Source organism: Bombus pascuorum, chromosome 12 (assembly GCF_905332965.1).
Source record: "Bombus pascuorum chromosome 12, iyBomPasc1.1, whole genome shotgun sequence".
NCBI lineage: Eukaryota > Metazoa > Arthropoda > Insecta > Hymenoptera > Apidae > Bombus > Bombus pascuorum.
Genome location: NC_083499.1, coordinates 8,915,423 through 8,930,904, shown reverse-complemented (window position 1 = coordinate 8,930,904; position 15,482 = coordinate 8,915,423). Strand labels below are relative to the sequence as shown.

General features: G+C 47.1%; 1 protein-coding gene across 3 annotated transcripts in view; it reads right to left on the bottom strand.

Moving 5' to 3' along the window:
• Positions 1 to 15,482, bottom strand: part of LOC132913034 (uncharacterized) — a 143,669-nt gene that overhangs the window by 24,151 nt on the left and 104,036 nt on the right. For all 3 annotated transcript variants that reach the window (XM_060970948.1, XM_060970946.1, XM_060970949.1), the window contains 2 exons: positions 7,896 to 9,725; positions 7,577 to 7,772 (listed from right to left, as the gene is read on the bottom strand). In XM_060970948.1, coding sequence (XP_060826931.1) covers positions 7,580 to 7,772; positions 7,896 to 9,580 — 1,878 coding nt within the window. In that variant the 5' untranslated portion in view covers positions 9,581 to 9,725 and the 3' untranslated portion in view covers positions 7,577 to 7,579. The remainder of the gene's footprint in view (positions 1 to 7,576; positions 7,773 to 7,895; positions 9,726 to 15,482) is intronic.

Sequence of the window (15,482 nt, the reverse complement as noted above, 5' to 3'; positions counted from 1 at the left end):
ACTAGAGAACCGCGATCAACGAAAAGGATCATCGTGAAACTGGTGTAACTGAAATGTTTCGAATACCGAAGCTCGAAACCGTACACTCGAAATTGTTATATTAAACGTGGCGAATATTCGAATTGATAATACTCTGTTCTAAAACTTCGTCGTAAACTCGACATGTGAAATTGTACTTTTAGATTTGCGATCCTCCGAATGCAGACAATCTCACGGACTACATAGATCACCCTACGCGAGGTATTGGCCATTTCCCCTTTGACTGATCTTTCTATCAAACTGGATTGCTGAGCTCCGTCTCATAATTCGTTAGCCACAATCGAGTCGCATTTCCCCGTAGAACCTGCTACTTCTACGAAAGAAGGAGAGATGACTCGCAGCGTAGAACAGAGAAAAAAGAGATAGGCTCCGATTAACCACGATTCCTGTGGAGGCCAATTACGTTCGCGGCGCGCAAGGATACCGGACAATTTCGCCACGAACCGAGAGTCGTCGTCTTATCCCCGTTGCGGTTACACGTTACACATACTACGTGTGCATTGGCGCCACACGCGTGGCCACACTCGCGTCCAATAATCCATAGGCGTGTTCGTGTTCGCCACGTTGCGATAGCCGACAGTAGCTACTTGAAAGACGTCCACCTTTTGCCAAGCTGACGCGTACGATGAGAATATTGCGAGTGCGAACTTTGTAGTCGGAAGAAAAGAAAAATTTGAGCAACTATCCGTCCGAAAGAAATTCGATCTCTTTCTGCGGACTCGTGCATGTGGACGATGAAATGGAATTGTGAAACGTCACTGGAAACGATATTTATTTTACGACGACGAGACTCATCTCAAATAACACTATATGTATCTTATACCCGTTCCATTAGGTTTCTATTTATCGCATTCCTTTATTTTTAACAAATTTGGTTTTAACAAATCAACAGAATCTGTTCTTGCGTGATATTCTAATTCTAATTCATATTTGACAAACATTTAATTAATAAACTTTTACGTTAGAAATAGTTTGGAAATAATAAAAGTATTGCATCTATAAATTCATCTACGTAACAGATGCGAAATAAGTATAATAACATGTATCTTATTAACGAGACACTTTGACAGACGTCTCGTCGAAGCGACAATAAGATAGAAAGTTAGTAGTCACGCCCCCGTATTGAGTATCCCCACTCTGAGCTACGTCGATTACGCCACTGTCGTCGATGGCATAACGGCCTGACCATGCACTGGGATTTCTACTGGTCTTTCTTCTCTTATTTTCCGCGTGTCGGTGCCGCGTGACTGCCGTCGCGATATAAGAGGCAACAATAAGCAACCTCGACGCGTACAAGCTACACGCGTTGTTTTTGCAACCGTGTTTCTAGAACAGATTTATGCGAACGAGTTTGCACTTGATGCAATTTCTACTCGCAACTTGTCGCGTTATCGGTTGAAAAACTGGCGGATAAACGTGTTAGGGCGTCATAAGTAGCATCAATCGGAATTTTCCCGCTGATAACTTGTAATCGCCGTGAAAACGGCGGAACGAACCGAAATTATCGAGCAATTAGCTCGAAACGATCGAATAAAATATTCGTTTATACGTTAACAAGCCACGAGGTACGCGAATAAAGGCAACCTTTTAACTCGATTTAAACACGTCGATGGCTGAGTTCGTTTATCAGCTACCAAATGATTATTAATAGTAGCAATTTTACAAAGACAGCCTGTAGTCCATAGATGGCCTGAAGTCTGCTTAAAAGCTCAAGTTCTCGTTTTTGTGACGTCTCGCGAGCGCAGAGATTGTCCGACTATGCACGGATGATTCTACTTGTCGATTTTTCGTACATTCGTTATCGGTGAAGACCATCATCGTTCTTCGTCGATCGAATTCGTATACGAAATCGTAGAGGACGAGGTATGCATTTTTGAAGTATCTCGTGCACGCGATCGTTTGAGGCAAACTGACAATACGTGTGTGGGCGCGAAGTACGATACGCGTTACTATTACATATCTACATATATCAGACTCGACTCGTAGTCGATTGGTCTTGGAAAGCTGGAATGCCGATACTATTCCTCTTACGTAATTTCGTTTCTATTTTTTCTTTGTGTCGATATAAAGTAAAAAAGAAGGAGGAAATTTTCTAATTTTCATCTAATAAAACTTAGATAAACGTCTATCCTCCCATCTAATAATTAGTAGATGTTTCTTCTAATAATTACACAAGAAAGATATTATCTACGGCAGGATCCACTGAAGCGTTACACGACTCCCAGAAGACACTCGATTACCTCGATCTCTACTATCGATACTCGCAACGGTACCCTCTTCCCAAACTCCTCTCTGTCGCGCACCCACGTTCGTACACGGAGAAAAGTTCGTCTAAATTCGTAGGTGGAATCTTCTCCGTCTGCCTGTCGTCGTCTTCCTGTTATTCTATTCTTCCTCCTGCATCGAGACGGTCGAACGACCAGTGGCTTCGGTAAATGGGTGAAAAAGTCACATGACTCAAGGGGGAACCGGTGAACTATGCCACGATGGCATCCACTTCGGGGGAATGTGGGCAGACAATGGGACGGAGTGTGTGCCCACCGGGTAACGAGCTAGAGGACTCGTCCGTAATTTGCATGCAATGCAGCCGGTAATGCGATAAATATGCATGAATTCGGGCACAAGAGCGAAAACACAGCTGCGCAGATACTGGGACCAGGATTGCAACATGCTGTCGATCATTCTAACCCGCGTGCCTTTACGTTTAGAGAGGTATCTGTACCGGTAGGTGGTCCGCGCAGCGATTTCTCAGTATGGAAATCGATTGGGCTCGACGAGTGTAGCGGTCGAACGAGGCGATAGAGGGATGGACGATGGTTGGCGAATTTCAGTTTCAGGATGTTTCAGGCGAAAGAAGAACGTCTATGTTATTACGCGACGAGAAGAGTATTTGATGTTTTGTGTGAAATTTTTAGAATTACAGTTCACCTGTACCAGTTATACGAGCGAAAATAAGTTGTACGATTCTCAAATTTTTGAAGAAAAATAGCCGATATTGTAGAATCTGTATCGAATAGAATACGTCTCTAAGGAATTCAAAGTTAGCGCTATCAGAACACGGCTTCGTCGTCCCACTAACTGCAAACCTGAGTTGAGAGGCGTTGCTCGTAAAATCGTTTCATAGACACAGGCGTTCTATCGATAGAACATTGGTCATTTACAAGGTAATTACTTAATCGAACGTTCCGATACTACCGAATGGTGTACGCTTACGGCTGTTAAGCAATGGCGCGCAAGAAAATATTGTTCTGTTAGCAATATCACGGTATCGCTGTGTTTATTTCGATTACAGGAACTCAGCATCTGCCAAGGAACTAGGAAAAAAACTTTATCTCGGTTGATCGATGATTTAATAATTAATGGGCTAACGCTACGCTGTTCTCTTGCTTTTGTAATTATTTTTCAAGAATCCGGTTCTTTAACTTTCTTGGGACAAATCACGTTCCGGTCGACGATAATCGAGCAATTTGTAAGATCGAAACGGCGCCACGCGTTTCCTCAATAAACGATCAGCGCCGTTGATCTTCGTGGTCAATACAGTTGCTTTCGATGATTGGATCGGCATCGTTTACCTCGATAAACCGACTACGAGCTCGCTATTAAGGATGTTGAGCGGAGATCCATGAAATCCGCAGCTCCGGTAAACCTAGGAGAGACGCGGATGCAACGGAAGCAGGATCGCTCGAAAATATAGATCGCGGTCAATAATATCGAGCGTGGAGTCTGTCGGGACTCAGGATCAAGCAATTTCCATCGTAATGCCAGCGTTCAGAATTCCGGAAAGATCCTCGGGCACGAGTAATCGCAGGAACGTGTCGTAGAATTTGTTGATATTAATCAACGTCGGTGCACGGTTCCGCCCGCGGTCAACTCAGCCAACGATTTCCGAGATCGTGCTTCTGGCTTCGTTGGATGGTCCTTCGATATTGAACGAGATCGTTGTTTTCTTTTTTTTTTTTTTTTTTTTTTTTTTATAGAAACATGCCGTTCTTTGTTTAATTTTTGAGGAATTTTATGGATTTTATGGACAAAGTTGCAAATCGTATTGGAGGATTTTAAATTTCCGCGTTCTGTCAGATAATTCAAACTGGATCAAGGATACAACGGATTATATTTTTTAGCGAACCTTAATGCATCATTATAAAACAAAACGAATGTAACTCGTTCTTGAGACTTCGAAAGGCTGTAATCACCGCTATTCACGGGTCGGAAAACTTCGCCTTAACCTTCACCTTCTAATGGAAGGACTATCCTGACTCCCGATCTCGGACAACAGCCCTTCAGCATCGAATAATCGTAGCTGATGAATGTTCATAAAAGGAGAACATAAGACGGGTCTCGTATTAGAAAGATGAACGGTTCCGTGTGTGTATCGCATTACGCAAGACCGTCTGTAATAATAAATCAGCTTCGTAAATGTCGGTAGTTAATCCGACATCAATCAAGGGACAGTGTGATTTCCGACCATGTCCATCGCCATTCGTTTCATCATTGTCCATTTTTTTTCTCGTTTCTTTTTTGGTTATTAATTTTCTGATGCGAGACTGAACCAGCTTCGAGCACGAGCTGGTTATTATCGGTCGGCACGCGAATTCGATATCATAATCCCGCGGAAACGTCCTTCTCGCGAGCGAGAAACGCTCGCAGTTCATCCACCGTTTAACTTCGAGCGAGCGTGGCTTACGTGACCACGTCTCCATTATGCTAATGACGAAATCGACTGTGAAAAACTCTGCCAGGCGAATCGATCATGCCTCTGGTTTATTATCATTAACGACCAGATCTGAAAATATTCCTTCTTTTTCATCTTGAAAATAAGATGAAAAAGGAAGCTTTTATTTATAGAGGGTGAAAGGATTGGAAAGTTTTTAGACTTTGAAATATTATTGCCTTTTCGATCTAGTAAATACCATCGACGAAAGGGAATACCATCGAGAATACTTTCTTCAGAACCTAGAAATCCGTCAGACAGAAAGGAGAGCAATGTTTTACACTTTGAGACATGGAAATAGCTTTCGTTGTAATAATAGTTATAATCGAAACTGATGATTCCAAGAGTTTGCAGTTTCGCAATGAAGATATACGCGAGAGCGCAAGCCCAAACCTGACACGAACAAGGGAACGTGGTTACTTTCCTCCGACAGCAACCTACCACAGATCCATCTTGTTCACTCATCAATCATGAGACAGCACCACCCAGACTTCGCGTCGCGATACAACAACTTTGGTTTACGCAAACGCTCCGCTACGTCTCACTTAGAGCATCCTATGCAAATTTGTTAGTCTCGTAACGACTACCTGCGCATCTTGCGCGAATTTGAAAATTTCTTACGCGTTACAAATATCATACGCGTTAATAGCGATATTACGAGCAGATAAAGAATGTATTTTCTATTAATTTCCCATCGCATCTTATTTTTCGACGAACGGAAATACCGAAGTTGGAGGTCCTAAGGTGTTTGATTCCAGTGGTTTTAAGGAGCATTCAAGCGCTATCTCAGTGTTTTATGCGAAATTGCCGGACGTATGCTTGTCACTTGCGGCTAGCCGCAGGCGCTTCACGGCCTGGATGCGTGCACGCGCATAATCAAACCGCGACAGTTGAAAATTACCAAGTGTCCCTTGGTCGAAACAGAGGGGAGGCCAGGCGATGCTCGCCTGGTTAATTAATTAAGCAGGAAACGCTGACCTCGAGCATCCATCGCGAGCCTTGACTGCATTCGAGCGAGCAAAGGGGTCGTTGAGACGAGGAGAAGTCGCGTGGTACCTTTCTTTCTAAAACGAACGACTATCATTTACGCGCCGATAACACGCGGAGATCCTTTACACGCAAAATTTTAAGAAAATTCTAACTCATCCGTCCGGCTAACCAAAAATCCAGTTCGCGAACGAAGAAGTCACCATTGCCAAGTTTGAGTTTATTGCGAGAGGGGTAAACGCGGACGATCGACGAGGAACACCGACCGGAAGCCACGGTTTGTTCAGCCGTTGAACCTGCTCTCGTTTAATTCCGCTCACGGAGCGGCTTCGAGGCAAACCAGGGCTATTATATCGCCGCGGCGAGCGAGGATGACGTTACGTATCCCCGGGCTGTCCGCTTGCTCGATCCACCGACTATCTTCACCGTCCGTCTTTCTCTCGTTTCCCGATTCCCTCATTATCTCCTCACCGTCTCCGTTCCACCTGCGACGTCCTCCTCATCTTCGTCCGCAGCTCTCTTTCCCGCCCCCTTTAGCCTGGCGTTTTCTTTCGCTCGTTCGAACTGAACTAGCCGAGAGCAGGGTTAGGACACGCCAGATTAACCCGCCTAGACCTCGCTAATTTCCACAACTCAGGATACGCCGGAAGCGTTCTTGTCCTCGCCCCCAACGCCTCGAGAAAGGGATCATACACGCGTCCAGGACTTTCTCGTTTTTTTTAGCAGTTCTTATTCCCATAGAATGGAAAGAACTGCAGTGTCGATATCTTGCAGTTCTTACGAGATATATCGAGATATCACCGGTTAGGTTTACGGCTGGTTTCTAACGATTACAAGATTCTTGATATTTACACGTTGATGGAAAAATTTGAAGGTGCAAAAGCATAGTGGCACGCAAATGCAGGGATTCGTTTGAATATAATAAACCCCTATGTAGATTAAGTTAAACGGAGATGAGATCTGCATTCCAGTTGAATAACATGGTTGTCGCGTAGGGTGTATAATAACACTCAAGTATGATTAAACGTTGCACGCGAACAGTTAAATTCAGGCAAGACCCAAACGTATTTTTGAATCGTATACCCACCGCATGACTCTACCCGGATAAACTTTAAGTTTCGATAAAAATAATTGAACACGTAGTTACGCTCAATACACTTTGTTTCCGATTAGAAATGAAAAAGAAATACCCAAGGAACATGCATTGCGTGCACCTTGCATTAGCCAGAGAATCAAAACGAAAGGAGGCTCGAGTTCGTTACGTTCCCGTTAATTGGTAAAAGGGGCAAAGTAGCAAAAGTTACCATTTCAACGCGGTGCAGGCACCTCAGGATAACAACAATAATTCGCAATAGGATCTGGCCGCTTCCTGGACGGCGCAGGTGCGTTTCCGAGACGCGAGATTATGACGAGAGCGCAGGGGACGATTAAACGTATAAGGAGTCGCGGCCAATAGGGAAACATTTGCCCACCTCTTATAACGGCCAGTAAAGCGCTTCGTTAATGCCTCGACCTGGCCTACGATCTTGTACATTTTACGATTCCCAGACAAATTACGTTCTAACTGCGTTGTAACCAATGCACGTCTGTTCCCACCAACCTTTTTCTATCCCAATCGTCATCGACGTTATGTGAATGGATAAAATAGAAATGGAAGACGCTGATGGAAGTATTTATACGTTTGAACAGATACTTTTGTTGGAATGTTCTTTCAGCAAGTTCGATTAGGAGGTGACAATTTGGCTTTCAACCCTATTCCGAAGCGCTAAGGCCTGTTAATTATTTATTGGATGGGTCTGTGGCGAGGAAGAGAAGTTGGTAAGAAGAAACGGTACTCACGAGTTAGAGGTAGAGCGTGCCAACACGCCGGGGTGCCACAACGGTGACAGCCAAACGTGGTCCACATTTAGTCGGCGGCAACGGTGCTGCTGTGGCTGGTGGCGGGGTTTCTGGTCTCGCGCAGCCAAGGCCACTTCCGCCGCGGAGCTCCCACACTAAATTCGTGAGCGAGCGTGGTCTACTCAAACGCCGCGATCTGAGCGAACGATAAGACAATTTCCGATTACTCCGTTGCGAATTCTCGATACGATTCTCGATTCTTACTTTTACCCTACCTTCGTTTACCTCGTTAACAAGCTATTGGAAAAATTGCTCGTACCTCTTTTCCGGTAGCTTAGCACCAGCACCAGAGTCCCCCGATGTTCTTCCCCCGGAATGGCTCGAATCCAACGTTCCATCCAGCTCCATGGCTTGCTGCAGGTTCGTCAAACTCTTGTATCTGATGTTAAAAAGCGGAGATCCACCCTTGTATCCGGGTGGCGTTTCTTTCAATGGCGACGCGCTCTTCTGCCTCATCAAAGGACGTCCCCTTTGAGTTCCGCTGTTCTTCACGTAGAGCTTCGCCAGCGGCGGCTTCTCGGCTCTCGGCTGTGGAGCCTCCTTGACGGCGCGTCTGGTCCTCTTCTCTGCCTGGATCTTCTTGGTCGGTATGGTCTCTATGGGAGGTGGTTCTGGTCTGTCGTCGAGCAGAGGGGCGATCGTTACCGTGACCGGCGTCAGAGGTGGACTGGACCCCTGTGCCCCCGGCAACGGGCTCTCGTAAGGGGACCTGACGCTCTTCGGTAGCGGCGCGAACCCGCGGACATAGTCGTAAATCTGATCGATCTCGTCGTACTCCTCCGTGCAAGCGGACGGTGGCACACGATTCTCGTCCCGGTAGCCCGCGTGTCCAGAGGACGCCTGGTGTCCATTGCTGTGATAGTGATGATGATGATGGTGATGGCTGGCGTTGTTCCGGTGGTGACTCGGCGGCCCGTTATCCGAATTGGTCGACGATCGCCTGAGGAAACCGGATCCGCTTCTAGTCTGCCTGGAAGGCTTGCTCTCCCCCAGTCGGCCATCCAGCACGTGCGCGCGATCGGCCACGTCGGCAACGAGACGCGACGCGCGCTCTACCAGCCTCGTGAACTCCTGCATCGATCTGAGAGCTTCCTCGTTTCGCGCTTTGACCAGCTTCAACGGAGCGGCCAGAGGTAACGCCACGGCAGCCCCTTCTCTCTGTAACGGCAAGGCAAACACGTGTTCCTCCTCGAAGGTCGATAGCAACCTCAGCTCCGGGACGAATTGCGACGATGACTTCAATCCCCTCGGTGGTTGACCGTGCACCAGTCTAACCGTCAACGGCAAACGCTTGCTCAGCAACGCTCGAGCTGTGTGCACGCCGCTGATATTGTCCTCGCGCGCCAGGGCGCTGAAACGTCCGCGCAGCTCCATACCCAGGAGGACGCTCTCTCCTCGACAGTCGACGCAGCGCAGAAATCTACCACGACCGGGCAGACTAACCTCGCCAGCTGTTACAATCGTCTCCCCGGCAGCTAGGGTCCTCGTTCCTTCCGGAACCACTATACCGGAGTCGTCGTCCACTCTGCAAGCTATTCCACGTACCGTCTCCCGGACCAGAGCTCCTTCCTCGGGACATCTTCGACACAGCTCGTTCACGGACTCTATCCCGCGAACGGCTCTACCTTCCTCGCTCAGTATCTCGAAGTAGCCGGCATAAGAGTCTGGGATGGCCAGCCTGGGCCCTACGCCCACAACTCTGCGTCCCTCCTTGATCTTCACCGCTTGCGCGACGATCTTTCGCCGACGTCCAGCGGATACCAGGAGGGCCGTACTCTGGAGGCTGGGCGCTGGAAGCGTCGGGACACCCAGGCCACCGTACTGACCTTTCGTGATCTTGATCACCGCCGGAAGACGATATTTGGAAACGAATTCGCGCAAGTACGTCGCTTCCTCGGCCCAGCGTGCCGCCGCAACGACGATCTGACCGTCAGTCGCGGCCATCGCGGCGTTGCAACGCCGCCCAGCTTTCTCGCGAGCACGGGCCCCGATGCCGACGTCCCCGGACTGAGGGCCCGCTCAGGGCCCCGACGATCGAGTATCGCTACTGATGCTCCTGCTGATCGGACGCCGCGCCTCTATGCTCCATCTGTAACAGAAACCGACGTCGATACGTCAGAATTGGTTCCGTTATGGGTTTCCGAGTAGACATCGCTCTTACGAAGTATCCAAATTGTCGTGTCCAAGTTCAATCGTAAACTTCTAACGCTACTATATCGGTACGAAACGTAAAAGCCGTGTTCGGGATTTTGAGTGGTCGTCCGTTTATGGCTCGACCAGCACCTATCTCGTTTTTGTGAAATTCCAAAGTACCTGCCCTCCCCGAGCTGATGATTCCGAGGTCAGGGAAAAACCCTGCCCGGGAAGGCACGGTGGACGGACGAGACCCAACGGTTGGTGAAGAGAATCAGCGATATACTAAGTCAGTCGTCATCAGAACATCGTACCGTGCGGGTGAAATACCTCACTCTCAACAAGATCTTACAACCGCCGTGTTCATGACATCCAACCTTACTTTTATACAACAAGTGCAAATAAAGTGCTAAATTACACTAACTCTCGATCTATCAAACCTCCTCCACCTTGAGCGTTAAGTCATTCAAGGTACGCGATATCGACCGATCGGTTTTACCTGGCCGGTTACTCTTTAGCTGATAATTCGCAAGAAGCCGCAAACTCGAACAAATCGGAACGTCTTCGAGAAACGTTTCCAGCTGGATGATTAAAAGCGACGCCTCCAGGGATAATACACGCGTCCGTGACCAATCGAAAGACGGCTTGGCCCGCAGAGTCGAACTGGAACGACGAAAGAGGCCGCGATCGTGGGCCCGTTTCCCGTTACTTCCTCGTAGGGCCGTATCATCGGTGTAACCGACGATTAACGCGGTCGAACGATAGGCACCGTATCTCAAAGCCAGGTTACCTAACGAGTGTACGTATATAGCTGGGCGGAGTCGTCGATTGTTTCGGATTTCACGAAAGTACGTAGAGATGGCGAGGAAGGGGCACACCGATCGTGACCGAGCGATCGAGCATCGCGTTAAAAGCGATTCCCTCGGACGAATTGCTTCACGGTTATGCCGCGCGATCGCCACGGAAATTCCGCGATGTCGTAACGCTTGGGAACGGGCGTACTCCGACAGAAGTACCCTCGCGCCGATGCTTCCGTGTTACCTCTCGTTGCGACGTGTATATCGGATAACCCAAAGGATTATATAAATCACCGTTTGGTCCGGTTCGATTCGGGTCGACGGAACGCTTGGCGATGCCAATTATCCTTTTCGTTTAGGTAGATCGATGTGGCGAAATTAGCCTTAGGAATCGAATAGTTGAGTTACATTCTGTTTCACGTTTAGGGGTTGCTTTAACCGTATTATTTTGTCCGAATTGCACGTTCTCTGTCACTGTTTTCCATATATATTACACGCATCGAGTTTCTTTCTCCGTGGAACGACTCGTTGCCAAATCTTAATCAACACCTATAAAGGAGTCTTCGTGCCCTGGTCGAGAGGAATTTCACAATTTCGCAAATTTCGCTGTTCACCCTTGGAGGCAAGGGCTATATGGTGGACACACGGAAGCGACGCACTGGTTCCAGATGCCGGATCGTTGTAACACCGCGATCCTTGGTCGCAATTTATCGCCTGGCCGTGTGAAAGGCCCATTCAGAGTGGCGAGAAGCGTACGTGGCATGGATCGAGGGATAATGAAATCGCGCGGTGAAAATCGAGCCGTCTGAAAGGGGGCCTCCGAGATGGCCCGCAGCCAGCCGCAGATAAGCACCGGGTGACCAATGACCCGGGGCGTCGTGACAGGCGCGCCTCTAGGAAGTTATTCGACACACTCCTCCTGTCCTGCATTCTCTTACACGACCGCACCGCGCTTTCTCCGTCTCGCTCTTTCACCCGTTTGTATTTCATTACTGTCTCTATTTCCCTGTTGGTCGAACGAGAATCTCCTTCCAGTGTACTACACACATAAGCTTTCACGGTGGATTTCTAGCGGGCGCGAGAGCGGCTCGATGCAAATTTGTATTGGAATTTTTTCCTCTTGGAACGGTGCTTGTGCTTTGATCGAACGCAGGAAACCGTTATGTTCGTTCGCCGGCGTGCGTGTTCCCGTGATAAGGCGATTACGCGATACGGGAACAGACGGATCGCATTGTATCTGATACACACCGAAGCCAGCCGCGATCCTCCTCTCTTTCGAGCCGATGGGAGTGTACGTGTACGGTTCTGAAGGAATCTGCCCGTTTAGAACCGTGCAGGAGACATCTTTCTCAGGGATGCTATGTGCGCGAGAATAACGCTGTTTTACGTAGCTGTCTATACGTATACGGCTACTGGTTGTACCTAGTTCGAGTAAATCGTGGCACGATTTTTTGATATTTCCCAATTTCTAATCGAATCGTACCCTTCACTATCTCTACCTGTACCTCGAATCCGCTTCGTCCGAAGCAGCGGAGGAAAATCCTATTCACAATGAAACACTGTTAAGGTTATTCGGTGTATGTGGAATTAAATAAACGCGTGGGTAAATTGTAAGGTATTGTAAGTATATATATATATATATATATATATATATATATATATTGTGAATATTAAAGTACAAAGTGTGGAATACAATGTAAGCTGGTCCAGATCCTCAGGCTAGCAATGTTACCCTGAGACTAAAAGAACCCAGAAACCAACGTCGCACGTGTACCGCTCATGGTCTGTCATCGACGCATTCTTTTGTCTATGCGCTATCGATGACCTTAGCACTTAAGAAAACCGAAGACCAGATGTAGAGTTTTCTTAGAAGTGGCGATCACTTCAACAAACACTAATATTAATCGGTAATTTTTTATCACGAGTTATTTGTTGCTTGCCATGTGGAATTTACATCGAAGAATGGAAAGAACATTATCGACGGAGTATCTGGTAAAAATAACGAAGAATATCAAGTATTTTCTATTTTCTAATCGAAGCAATGTTTCACGATACAATACTTAGGAATTATCTTGGAAAATTCGAACAATAGAGCGATCGAAAGGAGTTGTGGCGGATCAATGGAAGGGCAAGATTCATCGAGCAGATACGAATCGTTTCTTGAAATACGATTAAAGATTCCAAGGTGGACTTTGTGTTCGAAGGGATCGGGAGGTTCACGATAGTCTGCTACGATACTTATCAGGCTCGATGACGATATACAGCACGGGTGACGCCTACGAGCGGGCAAACGGTCGCAAACTCGGAAACACGGCGTCTAATCGTAATGTTTTATTGTTACACGGCCTTCGGTGCGTGGCGAGGAATTAGTTCGCGAGTTTGTAGTCGGCGAACGGCATTCCGTGTATTATGGAGGTCGACGGACCGCGTTAAAATGATATCCACGCATTTAGATACCTCGAATTTTCTCCAGGACTCGCTCGAATAAATTTGAAAATTTTTATCGACAATTGGTACCTGAAAATTGGTATTCTCATCTAAAAAATCTACAATATTAAAATATTAATTTCAAAGCTAGAAACTTCCATATCGAAAAACTTAAACTGCCACGCCTTCTACTCTACAAAAAGAAAAAAGAAGAAGAAAAGAAGCAAAAGATTGCAAAACTGAAAAAACGCTTTCGAAACCATCGCACAGCCCCAAAGGCGGCGCCCTCGAATATCGTGGCGAGCCGCGATCGACGCGGTACTCGATCACTCGTGATACATGCAGGACGCCCACGAATAGACGAGCGTGTGTCGTAACGCATGGCGCGCCGCGGCGTCTCTCCGCGTTCTTCGTCGATCTCGCTCCCCTACGATCGATCCTCTCGTTCTAGTGTACGCGAACACGAGCTGATTTATCGACATGCCCTCGAATTATACGCCACGGCCCGAGCCAGCTTTCACCGTGCTCGAGTCTGTCTTAGCTACCACCGCGTCCCTCTACGATCCTTTTGTTTCCTCCGTGAGATTTCAACACCAGCCATCGCAACGCGACGATTGTCCCGCGACAACCGACAACGCACCAGACTCTTTGACCCTTTGCTCCAGCCCTACGTCGACTTTATCAGGAACAGGGCGTCCGTAAAAGTCAAGGTGGTTTAATGGTGCGTACGTTGGTTCGCGAGGATCGTGATATGGTTGTACGTTAGGCAGAGATAAGATCTTGGAAGAAAATAAATGTTTCAAAGAGGATTAGGCGGCTGCAGTTGCAGCGAATTCACGTTTCAATGAACTATCCGAATACCGCGATGCACACACTCGTAAGAATCGTAGTCTTCGAGATTGACACGCCCGAATTTTCTCCTTTGATTCACGACGTAATTGGTCTGGTTCGAATTTCTGATCGAAATTAAATGGTCAAAGGAGTGTTCGCGTACTGAAGAAACGATGTCGAGACTCGTCAAGATTCGCTTGATAACACGCTGAAAATTCCCAAGGCCGATACGCATTAGTCTTCGTTCCAGTAATCACATTTCGAGCCACGCCTGTAGGGTATTACCATAATCGTATCTTCCCTCGGTCTCTCTTTCTATTCCCAGCCTCTTTTTCGACTCTCACGCGAGTAACGCGCGCACGTATCCATTTTCGAAATGATTTACACGCTGGCTCGTCCCGTGAGCGGACGGTCTGAAAGATTCGCAGAAGGGTTTGGGTCAATGCGAGGGTACAAGAAGAGGAGAACGCCGAGAGAAGCGAAGTTAACAGAAAAAAAAAGAAGAAAAAGAAGACAAATTTTATTCTTAATGACGAAATTAATAAGAAATTAAGACGGTAGTGGGAAATTAGAAAAGATGAAATATGTCGGTGGATGCTTGTCGATCTCTAAATATATTATTGTACTACGAGAGAAGTACTAATTTTCTAAGGAAACGAATTAACAGTACAAATAAATAATTAATTCGAAGGAGCGGACTGTGACGACGATCGGCCGTGTTGGATCGTCTTCGACGACAAAGAACCAAAATGGCGATCGGAAGAAGGAGAGAGCCGGGCTAGAGGAGGCAACGAGGGAGCAACAAGAGGGTATAGAAAGAGAAAGAGAGAGAAAAAGAAAGGGTAAGAGGAAGAAAGATAGGCTACTCGTACGTGACAAGTCGTTCGCACCCGGCCTGTCGGGCCTTAATTAACCCTCGTGGCGTTCTCACGAAAAAGTTGTCGTATCCGCGGCGCTGGCTGCCGTCGCCTCGCTTTCTTAATCCAATTTCGCGGCGTATTAATCTAATTACGGCCGGGCACGTATGCCGCGAGTCTGACGTGAAATTATGCCAGCTGGTGGCTTTCGCAATCGCGAGAAACACCGATCGAGACGAAACTCTCCTCTCCGAGAGCTTCTGGGTTCGTACGTTGTAGAATGGAAGCGATGCTTGATAATTCCGATTATGTAAAGCGTCGTCAACGAGAAAATCAGTGGTTTCCATGCAAGAAGAAATAACAGAAAAAACATTTAACGACCTTGGACAATTAGAATTAGAGTCTTCGGCGAAGATGGATAGAAATAAGATAGAAATAAAATTGGGAGTTTCAACAGGATGATCGCAGTGTCGAACTAGGATTACCCTTTATAACGCGGAAACTGCACGCAAGTGTCGACTTGGAGGATATCACTTACCCGTTGATAGAATAAAGTTGAATTAAAGTTGACAATCTCTTTTCCTAGAATATCATCGACTGGTAATTACGAATCGAAATTACGAACTATTTACGATAACGTGAAATTTGATAGCTCAGGATGACTATAATAATCGTGGCTCCACCTCGCGAATAAAATCCTATCACCGGTGTCAAACGAGAAAAAGACACGGCGGTAGCATCGTGGGTAAAACGATGGAAGAGGTGCTTTGAACCGCGAGTCACGGATATTCAAATCACGCG